General features: G+C 41.9%; 1 protein-coding gene across 1 annotated transcript in view; it reads right to left on the bottom strand.

Moving 5' to 3' along the window:
• The window catches only part of BRIP1 (BRCA1 interacting helicase 1), a 211,756-nt gene that overhangs the window by 190,355 nt on the left and 1,428 nt on the right, over nucleotides 1-19,973 (bottom strand). The window contains 3 exon segments of the mRNA XM_042915344.1: nucleotides 15,985-16,158; nucleotides 17,754-17,865; nucleotides 19,409-19,528. Coding sequence (XP_042771278.1) covers nucleotides 15,985-16,158; nucleotides 17,754-17,865; nucleotides 19,409-19,501 — 379 coding nt within the window. The 5' untranslated portion in view covers nucleotides 19,502-19,528.

The raw sequence follows: 19,973 nt of genomic DNA on the forward strand, positions 1-19,973 counted from the left end.
TAGTATAAATAACTGACACTTAGGCAATTTTTCCAGGAAAAATTAGAACCAAGATGTTAAAGACTCAAAATTTCCTTACTTTAAAACATGAGGTTGACATGTTTAAAAGCATGTATTTACCACTGAGTTTAACAAAGATATAACATTTTGAGAAATATGCTTTCATCAGGAAAGTCCAATTTTGATTTCTTAATAGGCTTATGCTTTTGTAAACCACTCCCGATAATGCGGTTTAAAAAATATAACTGTAAGGGGTGTCTGGCTGGTTCAGTCAGTTGAGCATCCAACTTCAGCTAGGTCACAATCTCACAGATTTATGAGTTCAAGCCCCACATTGGACTCTCTGCTGTCAGCACAGAGCCTGCTTTGGAAACTCTGCCCCCCCTCCCCCCCCTCTCTCTCTGCCCCTCCCGTGCTCTCTCTCTCTCTCTCTCTCTCAAAATAAATAAACATTAAAATATATATATAAGGGCACTTGGGTGACTCAGTCAGTTAAGTGTTCAGGTCATGATCTCGTGGTTCATGAGTTCGAGCCCCATGTCAGGCTCTGTGTTGACAGCTCAGAGCCTGGAGCCTGCTTAGGATTCTGTGTCTCCCTCTCTCTCTGCCCCTCTCCCGCTCATGCTTGGTCTCTCTCTCAAAAATAAGCATTTAACAAATTTTTAATTAAAAAATATACACTTATATAGATACAGATATCTGTAAGATTCTCCCAAGAAAAGTATTTCATTTATATATACATCTTTCTACAGTATCTCAATGTTTCTTCCCCACTAAGCTTCTAAATGTTCTTTACACTTAAAAATACAGTAGAATCAAGCTCCTATAATCTGCCTTTTAGTCCCACTACCTTGAAGGTCATCAGTGACCTCTTAATCACCAAATAATATTAGCTCCTTTTAATAAATGTGAACACTAGGTTTTAAAGAAGTTAATATGCCCAGTATCACATAGCTAGTAAGAGGCAGAGCGTGGATATGACTGGCTCTTGCTGTCTGACTCCAAAATCCATCGCATAACCTCTAGAAATACAGACAAACAGAACACTGTCTTTTTGAAATATAACAAATACGTTTCCTTTTTCCTTAATATCTGTTAACACTTTACTTAACTGCTCCTATACATGGGTTTCTCCTTTTCCCTAAATGTGAGTGTTCTGAAAAGTACCTTCCTTCCTTCCCACTCTTCTCTATACATTCCTTCCACTTCTAGGGCTTGAATTCATTTAACAAGCATTTATTTTATTGAGTCCATATAATTCCAGAAACCATGGAAAAGCAATGAAAAAGAAACAGCCTCTGCCTTAAAGGATTTATAGACCATTAGAGAAGGAAGCCCTATAAGCAGGTCCAATACTGATTTCAAAAACCAAGTTTGAGTCTGTAAAAACAAAGTAAATCTATGCCACATAGCACTGATTCTCAAGCTTTTACTGAGGAGGACTATATTTTTTAAATAAATATTGCTTAAAATTTCCAAAACAGAATAAAAGACCTAGAACTTCCCTGACTCATTGTGCCCTTACCCCTACAAGCCATGTTTTTTCCCAAGACTCTTAGGAACATAGTTTAAATACCATTGTATTCTAAAATCTTAATGGTTTTGCCTTTTATACGTAGGTCTTTTTTTTTTTTTTTTTGACCTATACAATTCAATTTTATTAGTATCAGGCAGCATGCTAAAAGTTTTACATAGATCAGCTCCTGCTACTATGGCATACAATAGCAATTGTTAGTTTACAATTGGGGAAACTGATACATAGGAAAATGGAGTTAAATGCCCAAGGTAAACAATGGGACCCATTCTAAACCTGTTTCCAATGTAATCCAATACCTTGAAATTCTGGATTTTTTTAAAGATTTTATTTTTAAGTAATCTCTACACCCAACATGGGACTCAAACTCACAACCCTGAGATCAAGAGTTGTATGCTCTACTAAGCCAGCCAGATAACTTTTTAACTTTTTTTTTAAAGTAAGCTCTATGCCCAACATGGGACTTGAACTCATAACCCCAAGACCAAGAGCTGCATGCTCTACCTGCTGAGCCAGCCAAGTACCCCCAATACACTTTAGTTTTAAAAAATTATCAACTAATATAAGCTCATTATGAAAGATTTCAGCAAATCAGAAATATAAATAAGAAAAAGTAAAGTGCCATCTGCTTCCCTCCCCCACCTTCTCACTTCTGTAAATCTTCCTCCCTGAGGTAATCACTATCAATCTTTTGGCCTAAATCCATCCATCTATCCATCCATCCATCCATCCAACCTTCCTTCCTTTCCTTCTTCCCTTCCTGAAAGGGCGGGCCTATGCCGGCCGACTCCATCTTGTTCTGTGTCCTTCACCTTGACCACACCTCCTCCCCTTGAGTAACCCCCCCCCTCACCTGTCTAACAGGACTCGGACCCTTCCCCAGCCAATCGGCTGAGGCCACAGCCGTTACCTCACCAACTGCCCCTGGGCCCCAATAAAACCTTTGTCCTTTTGAAACTCGCTCTCTCTCCCTGGTATCTCACCGCTGCGTCGGTGCAGGTAGGGGATTGAGCTCGAGCTAGCTCGAATAAAGGTTCTTTTGCTTTTGCATCGGACTCGGCTCCCTAGTGGTCTTTGGGGATCACGAATTCTGGGCATAACATTTGGGGGCTCGTCCGGGATCCCCAAGACCCCTGAGGGACCCCCGACCCGGAGAGCCTGACTGGCCACGGTTAGTGTCTGTTTGTTTGTTCTGTCTTTTCTGTGTGAGCTCACTTCTGGAGTTCTGGTAGTGCCCGACGCGGTCTAAGTGGACGCACTGGAGGACCACGGGCCGGGAGTTTCGGAAGACGTTCCGATTCTCCCTTCTGGAGGGACGTGGAATCCCCTCAAAGGTCTGAGACGAGGCGGGTCGCTCCCGCTGGTCGGCGTGAGGCCGTCGTCTTTGGAGGGACGTGGAATCCCCTCATCGGTTTTGGAGGGACGTGGAATCCCCTCAAATGTCTAAGCTAGCTTTCAGTTTTGCTTCCATGGAGTTGGAAGATTTTCTAGGGGCCCTCTGTTTGTCTGTTTTTGTGTTTCTCTGTTTTGTTCTGTGGACTTACTGGACGGACGTTATGGGACAGACTCAGACTACTCCTCTAAGTATTATGATTGATCACTTTAAGGATGTGAGGGGAAGAGCTAACAACCTCAGTGTGGAAGTCCGAAAGGGTCGGTGGCAGTTTTTTTGTTCTAGCGAGTGGCCAACTTTCAATGTCGGATGGCCACCAGAGGGGACCTTCGACCTCCCTACCATCCACCGAGTCAGGAGTATCATCTCTCAGCCTAAGACGGGCCATCTTGATCAGCTCCCTTACATTATCACTTGGCAGGACCTTGTGGAAGACCCACCCTCTTGGCTTAAACCCTTCCTAGCCCCGCTCCCTCCGGAGCCAAAACCCATTCTTGCTTTGCAGGGGACAAAGAAGAAGAAAAGTCTTATCCAGCCTTCAGCACCCCTCTACCCTGTCTTACAGGGGGGTACTGAAGAAGAATTAATTTTTCCTCCCTCGTATAACCCCTCTAGGATGCTGGAAGAACACCATCCTCCCCCTCCGGGGGAGGCAGATGCTGTTCCGAGAGCGGGAGGCGGAAACGCTCCAGTGGGAAGCCCGCCCTTCACCAGACAAAGGGCTCAGAGGGAGCAATCCGCCTCCGCCGCCGACTCCACTATTCTGCCCCTGCGAGCCACCGGACCCCCAGACGCGGAGGGGAACCAGCCCCATCACTATTGGCCTTTCGCCACTAGTGACCTCTACAATTAGAAAGCTCAGAATCCTAAGTTTTCCGAGAAACCGGCAGGGCTTATTGATTTATTAGACTCTGTTCTTTTTACCCATCAGCCCACGTGGGACGATTGCCAGCAGCTTTTGCAGGTCCTGTTCACGACTGAAGAAAGAGAAAGAATCGTCAACGAGGCCCGAAAACTAGTTCCGGGCACAGACGGGAATCCCACCACCAACCAGGCTCAGATAGATGCCTCCTTCCCCTTAACTCGGCCCCAGTGGGATTTCAACACGGCAGAAGGTAAGGAGAGGCTCCGGGTCTACCGCCAGACTCTAATGGGGGGTCTCCGAATGGCTGCTAGAAAGCCAACCAATTTGGCCAAGGTAGGAAATGTACAACAGGGAAAAGATGAATCTCCGGCTGCCTTTTTAGAACGGATCATGGAGGCATTCCGTACCTATACCCCCATGGATCCAGAGGCTCCGGAAAGCAAGGCAGCTGTTATCATGGCCTTTGTAAACCAATCGGCCATAGACATTAGGAGAAAATTACAGAAAATAGATAGACTAGGAGAAAAAAGTCTGCAGGACTTACTGGTGGTAGCCGAAAAGGTATATAATAACCGGGAGCTTCCTGAGGACAAGCAGGCCCGCGCCATGGCGACTGCCAGCAGTAAGCAGACTCGAGACCTGGCCAGAATACTACTAGCTACCACTGCTGACTCCCCTGAGGAACGAGACCGCCATCTCCGGCAGCTGGCAGACGACACAAGAAAAGGTAAAAGAACCACCAAGGGGGGGAAGCAGAGGCTGCAGAAGGATCAGTGCGCATACTGCAAGGAGATAGGGCATTGGGCCCGAGATTGTCTGAAAAGGGCCGGCGGGAAAGGAAGCAAGACTGATCGAGTAAAAGTCCTAGAGCTAGATGAACTAAGTGATTAGGGGAGTCGGGGTTCGGACCCTCTCCCCGAACCCAGGGTAACTCTTAAAGTGGAGGGGACCCCTGTTGACTTCCTTGTCGACACCGGAGCACAACATTCGGTCCTCCGCACCCCACAAGGAAAACTAGCCAGCAAGAAGTCCTGGGTACAAGGGGCAACTGGTATGAGCCAGTATTCATGGACTACCCGAAGAACAGTAGATTTGGGAACGGGCCGGGTATCCCACTCCTTTATGGTAATACCAGAATGCCCCTACCCGCTGTTAGGACGGGACTTACTGACCAAGATTGGAGCTCAGATAACTTTCAGACAAGGGGGGCCTCAGGTCACCGATGGCAAGGGCCACCCCATCCAGGTCCTGACCATGAAACTGGAGGATGAATACCTCCTCCACCAGGAGGCGCTCCCGAGAGAGGATAATATAGACAGATGGCTACAAGAATTCCCCTCGGTTTGGGCAGAGACTGGGGGGGGGATGGGACTAGCCGCTCATAGGACCCCAGTCCTGGTAGAGCTCAAGCCAGGAGAGAGTCCGGTAAGGATCAAACAATACCCCATGTCACAGGAGGCCCGGAAGGGGATCCAGCCACACATCCGGAGACTACGAAGCCTAGGGGTACTAGTTCCTTGCCAGTCTGCCTGGAACACCCCCTTACTGCCGGTCAAAAAGCCTCACACAAATGACTACCGACCGGTACAAGACCTCCGGGAAGTAAATAAGAGGGTCGCGGACATACACCCAACTGTTCCCAACCCATATACTCTCTTGAGCTCCTTGGCGCCCTCCAGGGTCTGGTATACTGTACTAGATTTAAAGGACGCCTTCTTCAGTCTGCCGCTGGCACCCCAGAGCCAACCCCTGTTCGCCTTCGAGTGGCATGATCCGGAGGAGGGCTACAGTGGGCAACTCACCTGGACACGGCTACCTCAGGGATTCAAAAATTCACCCACCATCTTCGACGAGGCACTACACGAGGACCTGGGTGAGTACAGAAGGGAGCACCCTGGCCTCACCCTCCTACAGTACGTAGATGACATCCTGATTGCTGCTGACACGGCCAAAGACTGTGAGCGAGGGACCCAGGACCTGCTGGCTACCCTGGGAGCTTTAGGGTACCGGGCATCCGCGAAGAAGGCTCAGATATGCAGGGAGAGGGTAAGTTACCTGGGATATATCCTGGAGGGCGGACAGCGGCGGTTATCAGATGCCAGAAAAGAAACTGTCCTAAAGATCCCTACTCCCACCTCCCGAAGAGAAGTGAGGGAATTCCTAGGATCAGCCGGCTACTGCCGCCTCTGGGTTCCAGGTTTTGCTGAGATTGCCAGGCCCCTATATGAAGCTACCAAAGAGGGGAAAACATTTAAATGGACTGAAAAAGAAGAAATTGCCTTTAATCAGTTAAAAAAGGCCCTCCTAAGTGCCCCAGCCCTGGGCCTACCAGACATTATGAAACCCTTCCACCTCTTTGTAGACGAACATAAGGGAATAGCAAAAGGGGTTCTAACTCAAGCCTTAGGCCCCTGGAACCGCCCAGTGGCTTACCTGTCTAAGAAACTAGACCCAGTGGCTGCCGGCTGGCCGCCATGCCTAAGAATTATTGCGGCGACAGCACTCCTAGTCAAGGATGCAGACAAACTGACCCTAGGACAGGAGATCTGGATCACAACCCCACACGCCATTGAAGGGGTCCTGAAACAGCCTCCTGATAGATGGATGAGCAACACACGTGTGACTCATTACCAGAGCCTCCTACTCAACCCTCCACGTGTGCAGTTCCACCCCAGTGCAGCCCTCAATCCTGCAACCCTGCTGCCCGACCCTGACCTAGGTGCTCCACTACATGACTGTGCGGGAATCCTGGAACAAGTACATGGATTCCGGATGGACCTGACCGACCAGCCCCTCCCCGATGCCGAGGCTACTTGGTTCACTGATGGCAGCAGCTTTGTGCGAGATGGACACAGGTATGCGGGTGCAGCGGTGGTCACCGAAATGGACACCGTATGGGCGGAGGCTCTACCCTCCGGAACGTCAGCCCAGCGAGCGGAGCTCATAGCCCTCACCAAGGCGCTGATGCTGGGAGCTGGAAAACGGCTTAACATCTACACAGACAGCCGTTATGCATTTGCCACAGCTCATATTCATGGGGCAATTTATCAGGAGAGGGGGTTACTGACGGCAGAAGGACGGACTATAAAAAATAAGCAGGAGATACTTAACCTGCTTACGGCCTTATGGCTTCCTGCCAAGCTAGCCATTATCCACTGCCAAGGGCACCAAAAAGCTGATAACCCAGTAGCTAGAGGTAATCGAAAGGCTGACCAGGCAGCCAAGGCAGTAGCCCTTACTCCAGTCCCCACCATGACCATACAACTACCAGACCCGGGAGACCCAGTTTTACCAGACCAGCCCAAATACTCCCAGGATAAATATCTTTTAGTATTTACAGACACCTTCTCTGGCTGGGTGGAGGCATACCCAACCAAGCATGAAACGGCTCAGACGGTGGCTAAGAAGCTACTAGAAGACATCTTACCCAGGTATGGTTTTCCTGCCATGGTAGGATCAGACAATGGACCAGCTTTTATCTCTCAGGTAACACAGGCAGTAGCCAAGGCGGTGGGGGCAAACTGGAAATTACATTGTGCTTATAGGCCCCAGAGCTCAGGACAGGTAGAAAGAATGAATAGAACCCTAAAAGAGACCCTTACCAAATTAACCATGGAGACTGGCGGGGACTGGGTGACTCTCCTACCGTACGCCCTTTACCGGGTTAGAAACACTCTTTACACTCTGGGTTTTACTCCCTACGAGATCATGTTTGGCAGGCCACCCCCTGTTATTCCCAGCCTTCGAGCTGAACTTCTTGCAGAGTTTAAAGATCAAGAACTTTTTCTTTCCTTGAGAGGGCTCCAGAGGGCGCACGAGGATATTTGGCCGCGCCTGCGTGCCATCTACGAGGCTGGCCCGACCCCGACACCTCATCAGTACAAGCCGGGAGACTGGGTCTATGTCAAGAGGCACCACCGAGAGACTCTCGAGCCGCGCTGGAAGGGACCCTACATTGTAGTGCTGACAACCCCCACCGCTCTCAAAGTAGACGGCATCGCGACCTGGGTCCATCACACCCACGTTCGGCCAGCGGACCCCTCCTCGATCCAGAAGGACTTCGTCACGCGATGGGCCATCAGTCGGGACCAACACAACCCGCTCAAGCTCAAGCTCAAGCTACAGCACATTCGACCCACCTAATATTGGTAACTCTGTTAACTCTGCTTGTCATTGCTCATGCTACCGGGAGTCCCCACACCCCCCAAAACATCACCTGGCAGATCATAGATACCAGCTCAGGGACAATACTTAATTAGACCTCCCAGAGCCACCCCAGGGACACATGCTTCTCAGAACTTAGCGTAAACTTCCAAACTGTTCCCCTTGTCACCATAAATGCAGCCGGTCCCATGATTGGGTCCGTAAGTTACATGACAAGGGGGGAATGAAAGGGCGGGCCTATGCCGGCCGACTCCATCTTGTTCTGTGTCCTTCACCTTGACCACACCTCCTCCCCTTGAGTAACCCCCCCCCTCACCTGTCTAACAGGACTCGGACCCTTCCCCAGCCAATCGGCTGAGGCCACAGCCGTTACCTCACCAACTGCCCCTGGGCCCCAATAAAACCTTTGTCCTTTTGAAACTCGCTCTCTCTCCCTGGTATCTCACCGCTGCGTCGGTGCAGGTAGGGGATTGAGCTCGAGCTAGCTCGAATAAAGGTTCTTTTGCTTTTGCATCGGACTCGGCTCCCTAGTGGTCTTTGGGGATCACGAATTCTGGGCATAACATTCCCTCCTCCCTTCCTTCCTTCTTTCTTTCTTCTTTTTTTTCCCAGTATTTATTTTTTGTTTTCCTCACAGTAAGTGTACTCTTTTATCCCCATCCCACTCACCCCCCTCTGGTAACCATCAGTTTGTTCTCTACAGCTAAGAATCTGTTTCTTGGGGCGCCTGGGTGGCTCAGTCAGTTGAGCATCCAACTTTGGCTCAGGTCATGATCTCATGGTTCACGAGTTTGAGCCCCACTTCAGGCTCCATGCTAACAGCTCAGAGCCTGGAGCCTTCTTCAGATTCTGTCTCCCCCTCTCTCTGACCCTTGCCTGCTCACACTCTCTCTCTCCCTCAAAATAAATAAACATTAAGAAAACAAATTTTGTTTAATAAAAAAAAATTTTTTTAATTAAAGATTCTGTTTCTTGGGATGCCTGGGTGGCTCATTCGGTTGAGTGTCTAACTCTTGATTTCGGCTCAGGTCATGAACCTGGGGTTGTGGGACTGAGCCCTGCATTGGGCTCTGCACTGAACGTGAAGCCTACTTCTCGTTCTTTCTCCCTCTGACTCTCCCCCGCTTGCCTGTGTACACACCCTCACTCGCTTAAAAAAAAAAAAAAAAAAAAAAAAAAAAAAAGGTCTTCTTTCTTGGTTTGTCTTTTTTCTCTTTGCTTTCCTTTGTTTCATTTCTTAAATTCCACATATGAATGATTTCATATGGTATTTGTCTTTCTTTAACTGACTTAGCATTATACTCTCCAGCTCTATGTTGTTGGAAATGGCAAAATTTCATTCTTTTTTTTTTTATTACATTTCTTTGTTTTTCAGAGGCAGAGAGAGACAGAGTGCGAGCGGGGGAGGGGCAGAGAGAGAGGGAGACACAGAATCCAAAGCAGGCTCCAAGCTGTCAGCACAGAGCCTGATGTTGGGCTCAAACCCACCAGCAGTAAGATCACGACCTGAGCCAAAAGTCAGATGCTCAACCGACTGAGCCACCCAGGTGCCCCACTTTCATTCTTTTTATGGCTGAATAATTTCCGATTGTATTTACATACCACATCTTCTTTATCCATTCATCTATCTACAGACACTTGGGCTGCTTCCATAGCTTGGCTATTGCAAACAATGCTTCAATAAACATAAGGGTGCATGTATACCTCTGAATTAGTGTTTTTTATATGTTTTGGGTAAACACTCAGGACTATAGGGTATTTCTATTTTTAATTTTTGAAGAACTTCCATACTGTTTTCCAGAGTGGCTGCACCAATTTGCATTCTCACCAACAATGCAAGAGGGTTTCTTTTTCTCCATATCTTCACCAACACCTGTTGTTTCTTGTGTTTTTGATTTTAGCTATTCTGACAGGTATGAAGTGATATGAAGTGATATTGTGGTTTTGATTGCATTTCCCTGATGATGAGTGATGTTGAGCATCTTTTCATGTGTGTTAGCCATCTATCTGTCTGTCTTCTTTATCTGTTCATGTCTTCTGCTCATTTTTTAATTGGATTCTCTTTTGGGTATTGAGTTGTATCAGTTCTATGTATTTTGGATACTAACCCATTGTCAGTTATGTCATTTGCAAATATCTTCTCCTATAGGAGAAGTAGGTTACGTTTTAGTTTTGTTGGTTGTTACCCTTACCGTGCAGAAAATTTTTATTTTGGTGTAATTCCAATAGTTTATTTTTGCTTTTATTTCTGTTGCCTCAGGAGGCAAATCTAGAAAAACATTGCTATGGCTGATGTCAAAGATTATTGCCTGTGCTCTCTTCAAGGTTATGGTTTCAGGTCTTACATTTAGGTCTTTGATCCATTTTGACATTTGTGGCTAGGACTTCCAATACTATGGAAGCATTTTTCACAGAACTAGAACAAATAATCCTAAAATGTGAAACCACAAAAAACCTTTCATGACTAGGTTTTTAATCTATCTGGAATCAATTTTTGTGCATGAAGTAAAGTAGGACACCAATTTAAATTTTTTTCCATATGGAGGGGTGTCTGGGTGGCTTAGTTGGTTGAGCATCTGACTCTTGATTCCAGCTCAGGTCATGATTCCAGGGCATTGGGATTGAGCCCCATGCAGGCCTCTGAGCTGTGTACAGAACCTGCTTAAGATTCTCTCTCTCTGCCCCTCTCCCCCGCTCATGCTCTCTGTCTCTCTCAAATTACAAAAAAAAAAAAATCTACATTTTTTTCCATATGGATATCTAAGTACCAATTTTAAAAAGGTCCCTCCTTAGGCCTCTACTCTGTAGAAGCACTTCAATAAATAATCAAGTTTCTAGATACATATAGAAATGAATCTGGGTTTCCTATTGTTTTACACTGGTTTTACACTATGCTAATACTAAACTGTTTTAATCACTATAAACTGTTTTTATCACTGGTTCTTGAGAAATGTCTTGGCCATTCTTAGTCCTCTGCATTTCCATATATATTTTAGAAAAGACATGTAATTTTGAGCTCTGCAATTTCTGGTCAAACTGGTAAAATACCCACAAAATGAATCTAGATCAGTGGTTCCAAACTAGGGCAATTTTAACAATGTCCCGCAGGGACATTGGACACAGACATTTCTGGCTGTCACAAAATGCCAGGTACTACTGGCATCTAGTGGGTTGAGTCCTAGGAGATGCTACTAAACATCCCACAATGCATAGGACAGTCCCCATAACAAACAATTATCCCATTCAAAATATAATAGTGCCATTATTGAGAAACTCTGCCCCTAATAAATCAAGGGGCAAATTTGTATGGGCCCATTAAAGGGTAGGAAGCATCTACCAAAAGCAATTAATTTAGTTTTAGAAAAATTAAATTGCCATGTGTCAAATAAGATTAAACCCAATTTGTTAAAAAAAAAAAAAAAATCACATTACCTGCATATAAAAAAGGCTTATCTTCCTGTCCTTTTTTTTTTTTTAAATGTTTATTTATTTTTGAGAGAGACAGTGAGACAAAGCATGAGCAGGGGAGGGCCAGAGAAAGGGAGACACAGAACCGGAAGCAGGCTCCAGGCTCTGAGCTGTCAGCATAGAGCCCGACATGGGGCTTGAACCATGAACCATCAAAACACGACCTGAGACGAAGTCAGACGCCTAACCGACTGAGTCACCCAGGCACCCCTCTTCCTGTCCTTTATAGCAGGGCAGTGCGCAAGAAGTTTATCAAAGGGGTTAAGTCTTTAAAATATAAAATTATAAAGAAATAAGACCTATCTAGAATTTTAAAAAAACACAAAACACATCTCCTAGAAATCAGTAAGAAACAACCCAATAGAAAAATGGGCAAACAACTTAAATAGGCAATTCATTGAAGAGGCTATTCAAACGCTCAATAAACATAAAAAGAGGGGCACCTGGGTAGCTCAGTCGGTTAAGCATCCATATCCGACTGCTGGTTTTGGCTCAGGTCATGATCTCACGGTTCCTGGGATCAGGATTGAGGATGGAGCCCCGAGTTGGGCTCTGTGCTAACAGCACAGAACCTGGTTGGGATTCTCTCTCTCCCTCTCTCTGCCCCTCCCCTGCTCACATAGTACTCTCTTTATTAAAAAAAAAAAACAAAACAAAAAAAAAAAACCTTAAAAAAAAGAAGATAACATAGAAGGCTAATAAGCACATGAAATTATGCTCAACTGTCACAAGTGATGAGGGAAATGTAAATTAAAACCACAATGGGTTTTAATGGGATACCACCACATACCTATTAGAATGGCAAAAAAGTGCTGACAAGGATATAAAGAATTGGGAACTCCCAACCACTGCTGGTGAGAATGTAAGAAGGTAAAACCACTTTGGGAAACAGTCTGTAAGGTTCTTAAAAAGTTAAACATAAATGATCTAGTCCTATCACTTCTAAGTATTTAGTCAAGAAAACTGAAAGCATATATGTCCATAACAAAGACTTACACACAAATACTCACAGTGGCTTTATATGTAATAGCTTAAAAATAGAAACAACTCAAATATAAATCAACAGGAGACTGGAGAAACCATTTGTAGTATATCCATACAATAGAAAATTACTTAACAATAAAAAGGAACAAAGCGTTGATACATGCAACAACATGGATGAATTTCAAAAGAATTATGTTAAGTGAAAGAAGCTAAAATAAGTGTACAAACTATGATTCCATTTATATAAATTCCAGAAAATTCAAACTAATCTATATTGACAGAAAGCAAATCAGTGGTTGTTTGGGGAAAGTGAATCATGGAGGGTTGGGAAAGAGGGATAACAAAGGGGCATGAGAAAACTTTTGAAGGTGATGGATATGTTCACTATCTTGATGCTGCTGAAAGTTTAATGAAGGTACACCTATGTCAAAACTTATCAAAGTGTACCTACCATGCATATATATAGTCATGTCAGGTATATTTCAATAAGGCTGTTTTTTTAAAAATACAGGTTGTATAGGGGCGCCTGCGTGGCTCAGTCAGTTAAGGGCCTGACTCTTATCTCAGTTCAGGCCATGATCTCATAGTTTGTAATTTAGAGCTCTGCATCAGCCTCTGGGCTAGTGGTGTGGAGTCTGCTTGGGATTCTGTCTCTCCTTCTCTCTGCCCCTCCCACTTGTGCATGCTCGTGCTCGTTCTCTCTCTCTCTCTCTCTCTCTCTCTCTCAAAATAAACGTAAAAAAATTAAAAAAAAACAGGTTGTATATAAAGATAAACCAAAGTTCCTATAATTATCTCAAAGTCAATTCCACTCATTCATACAATAAATCTTTTTAGCTAGCACCTACTATATGCCAGGCACTCTGCTAGGCACTAAAGATTCAATAAGCAAACTGACATGGTCCCTGACCTCATGGAGTACATAGTTTGCTAGGGGAAGCTGAGATTGATAAATGATGAATACAGACATATGGATAATAAAACTATGACAAGTGCTATAAAGGAGAGGTACACAGTGAGAGGACAGAACATAATACAGAAACCAAATCTAGTCTGATAGAAAGGTCAGTATGGCTCCTTCAAGGAAGTGACATTTAAGCTGAGACCTAAAGGAAAAGCAGGAAAACAAACTGAAAATGGGATTTTCCTCAGAAGAGACACTATAAACAAAGGCTCTGAGGCAAGAGAAAGCATAACCCTCTTAAGGAATGGAAAGAAAGTCAAAAGGGCTGAGGGTCAAAATAGTGTAGACAACACTGGGGCACCTGGGTGGCACAGTTGGTTAAGCATCCGACTTTAGCTCAGGTCACGATCACATGGTTTGTGGGTTCAAGACCCATATCCGGCTCTGTGCTGACAGCTGGGAGCCTGGAGCCTGCTTTGGATTCTGTGTGTGTGTCTCTCTCTCTCCCTTCTCTGCCCCTATGCCACTCATACTCTTGTCTCTCTCTCTCTCTCTCAAAAATAAATAAACATTGGGGGACCTGGGTGGCCTAGTCAGTTGAGCATCTCACTTCAGCTCAGGTCACGACTTCGCAGGCTGTGAGTTCAAGCTCCACATCGGGCTCTGTGCTGACAGCTCAGAGCCTGGAGCCTGCTTCAGATTCTGTGTCTCCTTCTCTCTCTGGTCCTCCCCTACTCATGCTCTGTCTCTCTCCCTCAAAAATAAACTTAAAAAAATAAATTAAAGAATAAATTTAAAAGAATAGTGTAGACAACATTAATGATCACCTCTCTAGCATGTATTCAACCACTTCTTCCTCATTCCTAACAGAATCATACTTTAGTTCAAACAGCTACCCTCCTCCACACAGTCATGTGTTTTTTGTTTTTTTAAAGCTTTTTATTTTTTATTTTATTTTTTATAAATTTTTTTTATTTTACTTTTTTTTTTACGTTTATTTATTTTTGAGACATAGAGAGACAGAGCATGAACAGGGGAGGGTCAGAGAGAGAGGGAGACACAGAATCTGAAACAAGCTCCAGGCTCTGAGCTGTCAGCACAGAGCCCGATGCGGGGCTCAAACTCACAGACTGCGAGATCATGACCTGAGCCGAAGTCGGTCGCCCAACTGACTGAGCCACCCAGGCGCCCCCACAGTCATGTGTTTTAGGGGAAGATGACTCCAACCTTGATTTTAGGAAATGGATACTATTTAGACTTAAATCAATCATAGCAACCTCTCTCTTCCTACCAGTGATTAAAGAATGGCATGAGTGAAAGCAGTACAAGAAGTTAATGCATGCTCTAAACTAAACATGGTAGTTGGCACTAAGGAAGTATCAATGGAGATAGAGGTTTGCATGGAGAAATATGGAAGAACAAGGCATACAGGATATTTCCTAGGTTTTCAGCTTAGGCAAATAATGGTTAACCATTCCCATATACTCAAAGCCAAAGAAATACTTTTAAATATTAATAATCTTGTGATATTCTTAGTATATTTCTCTCTCTTTTTTTTAAGTTTATTTTATTTTGGGAGAGAACAGGTGAGAGACAGAGAGAAGGAGAGAGAGAATCCCAAGTAGACTTTGCACTGTCAGTGCAGAGCCTGAAGCAGAACTCAAATCGATGAACCATGAGATCATGACCTGAGCTGAAAGCAAGAATTGGACCCTCCACTGCCTGAGCCAGCCAGGTGTCTCTTAGTATACTTCTCTTAAATAAATCTAGTAAGAACTAGTAAAGGATCATATTTAAAATTTACCTGATTCTCTATTCAGCCTTAAAAAAGGATGAAATCTTGCCATTTGTGACAACATGAATGGACCTAGAGGGTATTATACTAAGTGAAATAAGTCAGAGAGAGATAAAAACCACATGATTTCACTTATATGGGGAATCTAAAAACCAAAACAATTGAATAAATAAATGAAAAGCAGAAACAGACCCATAAACACAGAGAACAAACTGATGGCTGCCAGAGAGAAGTGGGACATACAGGCTTCCAGTTACAGAATGAATACATCACAGGGATAAAGGGTACAGCACAGGGAATCTAATCAATGGTATTATAATAGCATTAAAGTGACAATGGTAGACACACTTGTGGTGAGCACAGAATAATGCCTAGACTTCTTGAATCACTATGTTGCACACTTGAAACTAATGTACGTAATAGTGTGTCAACTATACTTCAATTAAAAAAAAAAAAACTAATGTACTTAAAAAAAGTCTCAGAGGATATACTGGCCTCAGAAGTTCAGGCAAATTCATAAAGATGAACGAATGAGGCTAACTGATTTTGTCTTACAATACAAATCAGTATTATTTTTTTAAACTCTAACAATACTGACCACAAATAAGATCAATTTCTAAATATCATTTATTGTGCACTGCCTTCTTCAAAAAATGATTTAAACTAGCAAAATATCTGAATAAATTAAAAGTCAAGCCAAGAATACAATAGTCCAAGGATATCTGACTACTCTGTGTGTTATCTGAAAATAATTCCAGAGAATTAGGTGGAGATACATAATCCATTATGCTAACCAAATTTATCTTAGATAAATCTAATAACAGCAATAATTAAGGCTACCACAGATACCAAAAGAGCCAGGCAAAGTATAAACTACCTTGACAAGTTGATGAAGTGCCATATCTTTCAGAAGGTGGTGTACTTGGACAATTGAAATGATGTGAAGTTCCTTGTTTCAAGTCAATGTTTGTAAAATTCTTTGAATGGCATGCACAACAACATGACAATGGTTCCTCAGCTTTTTTACTTAAGCTTTTGTCCACTGGCTTTCCTAAAAATGAAAGAATCTCAATTTGTAATATTTCTAATTTAACAAACATTCATAATCTTCTGCAACTCAGATGAGCAACCACCCAATTTGCCCAGGATTGGGAGGTTTCCTAGGAAACAAGATTCTCAGTCCTAAAACTAGAAAAGTACCTGGCAGATCTGGGCAAGTTGGTCAACCTATCTCCAGGATCAAATTACAACAGGCAAGAAACACTTATGCCATAAATACTTATAGAGGGAGTTATCAATTTACATAATTGCAAAAATCTAGTAATAGTCAAAGATAATGTTAACCACTCAAGTACTCATTTATATCAAGTTTTATTAAAATATCAAGCAGGGAAGATTAAAATAAAGACCTAAAGTATACTCTTAATTACTGCTATTTCCTTAAATGAAGAAATTGAAAGCTCAATACATCAAATAACATAAACATATAAGGGTTAAGTCATTTCCACTTTATACATCTATTTCAAATAGAAACATGCTTCATGATGTATCAATTCTGATACATGTATTAAAATATACTTTAAGGTCAATATTCAAACTAAATAAAACAGGTAATTTTTAATACTTAAATAAAATACAAAATTGTAATTGGTCTACATTGTGTGCCTACATGTATAAATACACAATTCATAGAGACAAAAAAAAAAAAAAAAAAAGGTGAATAATTATTCTCTATAAGCAGTAATGACATTATTTTCCCATCTGTACTACATAAATACTACTAATTCTACATTTTGGTCTCCCACTAAAATTTTAAATTATTAACAGATTATCTCATTTTTCCCCAAAGATTATCAGTAACAATCAGAATGAACAAAAGTTATAAAATATTTACTGTTCATTTTTAAGAGTCTTATAAGTAGATTTCCCTTCAAAAGACACACACATAAAAACATATATACCTACCTACACACACTCCTGGTTAACTTTAAATTCTCCTAATACTTTAGGTCAAATCCATTTAATTATGTAACTAAAACATATCCAATACTGCATTTCGGATTCATTATGTACATCAGCTAGTCTTTTATAAAAGTCAATATACTAGGCCTTTGTTAGCAAATAAAAGTAATGGAAAAAAAATATGTATTCATGAAAACAATATTACAATAAACTTTTGCTTATATGGCATCCAAACAAGTAGAAAAATCGATTAGAATGTTTCCTTTATATATTCCATGTTCTAATGTTGTGAGGAAGGGACAGATAAGCAAATACATTAAAGGATTTACTCAAATTATTTGTGTATATTATACACCATTACAGGCCAATCTCTTGCATCTTTTAAATACAAATTATCATAATCATTTTCATAATAACTCTAAGCATTCCAAGATTCCTGTGCATACTATGAATCATCAAATAAAGGACTACGTTATGCTCAAAATTGTTTCATAATTAACTGAACATATTTTGCTCTATTGAAACTCTTTTGGAAGATATTTAACTTATAAAGAAATATCTTAAAAGAGAATCCACACTTAAATTAGCTAGAACATGGTTGAACCATTCAGGATAAAAAGTAATTTATTAAAATATTTTTTTCAGGTCCCAATAAGGAACCTGAAAATATCAACAACTACTTACCATTAAAAGATTGTTGCCATGCTAAAGCAGAACAAAGTAAGGCTACACTTTTCCCACTTCCTGTAGGGCTCTCCAGTAAACAATGTTGCTTACTATTTAATCCTCTGACAATCTATGGACACAAAAACAATGAAAAAATCAATAAGCAATTTACTTCATAGGGTATCTCTCCAGGAGAAGTACAAATACAACAATGAGAAATAAGGTTGTACTTAAGGGAGCACAGCAAGAGCAGAAGCAAGAACCCATGTTTAATGAAATCTAAACTTTATTCCTTTATATCTCTCCCTAAAATTATGATGGCCCTAAAAAGCATATCAAGCAAAAAAGAAATGAAAAAAAGCAATTTGTGCCTTAACGGTTTCTGTAAAACTAGAATATAGTACATGAATATTTTTGATAAAAACAAGGGAGGCTACTGCTCATGGGAGTGTAAACTGTTATAACCACTTTGGTTTCTGTTGTTATTGTTATTATTTAAGTTTATTTATTTATTTTGAGAGAGAGAGAGAGAGAGAGCACGCAAGTGAGGGAAGGGCAGAGAAAGACAGGGAATCCCAAGCAGGCTCCATACTGGCAGCACAGAGACCAACACGGAGCTCAAACTCATGAACTGTGAGATCATGACCTGAGCTGAAACCCAGGGTTGGATGCTTAACCAACTGAGCCACTCAGGCACCCCTGTACACTTTGCACAAAAACTAATGATTCCTAATAAAGTTGAAAATACCCAACTCCAGCATGTACAGTACTATGTATATACTCCAAATTTTACCCACATGAACACAAGGAAACATGAATAATAAAGTTCAAAGCAACATTGTTTATAATTGCTAGAGAATGTAAACAATTTAGAAGTCTATCAAAAGGAAAATAGAAAAAAATTCTGGTATACTCATATAATGGAATGCTATATAGCATGTAAAATGGATTAACAATCACCAGGCCTACATTTTAAATATGTGAAGAGAAAAAAAAGTTCTGCACAAAGATAGGTATAGTATCGTATCATTATGTAACATTTAAACTACGTAAAATAAATACTCTATTACACTCGTAAACAAAGTATAAAGTAAATATAGTAAAATATTGGTATTTAACAAAGTTGGTTTCCTTAAGTTTGCATATTGCCTATATAAACAGTCTCAAAAAAATATACTAGTCTGTGTAATAGACAGCAAATACTTCATAGAAAGCAGTAATTCTGCAAAGTAAATAGAAGTTCCAGATGAGCTGAGAATATTTTTCAGAATGTTCTCCTTTGCCTCCATTATATCCATGGACATATATGGTTTAGCAGTGGTATTATTTTTCCAAGGGTTAGATGTTCTTCAACGAAGCAGGCAAATATTTTCAATCCATTTACTATCTGAGAAAATGAATGTAGCCTTATGAATTATAAACATATGTATCTTAATAAAGACTTAAAATATCTATTGAAAAATACTTACAGGGGGCGCCTGGGTGGCTCAGTAGGTTGTCTGACTTCGGCTCAAGTCATGATCTCATAGTCTATGAGTTCGAGCCCTGCATCAGGGTTGCTGCTCTCAGGGTATATCCCTCTTGGGATCTTCTGTCCCCCTTTCTCTTTGTCCCTCCCTCACTCATGCTCTCTCTCTCAAAAATAAATAAAACATTAAAAAAAAAATACTTACAGAATTCATCATAGCAAGCTGCGATGGGTAAGCTTTATAAGGAAAGGTAATTTTCACCCCACCAATTGTATATTCAGACATTGAAGCCATCATGCTTTATTCTTTACTTCAGATTCCTAACTGCAACAGAAATGAAAATCAATATTGAAACAATACCACTCAAAGAAAACCAGATACCCAACATTAGGACAGATGTCTGGAAATAAAAATTGGAATAAATGTTTAAACAAAACAAATGGAAGTAAAAAAAATTTCCTAGTCTTATAAATCACAACAGTTGAGAGCATGTCTTGGAATCTGACAAATGTCGATTTTCATCCATGCTCTGCCAAAGCTGTGGACTAGGAACTAGAAAGTACAGGTTCTAGACCAGGTTCTGAAAACAACTCAGATATGTTACCTTGATCATGTCTCTTCACTTCTATAGACTAAGATCCTTATCTGTAATAACAATGGCCTGACACTTAGTAGGTGCCCAATAATTCTTCTTTAAAGGTCAGGGGGGTATAATGAAAAGAAGATGAGTTTGGAGTAAGGCAAACCTACATTTAAATTCCTCTGTGTG

This window comes from Panthera leo, chromosome E1 (genome assembly GCF_018350215.1).
Source record: "Panthera leo isolate Ple1 chromosome E1, P.leo_Ple1_pat1.1, whole genome shotgun sequence".
Lineage (NCBI taxonomy): Eukaryota > Metazoa > Chordata > Mammalia > Carnivora > Felidae > Panthera > Panthera leo.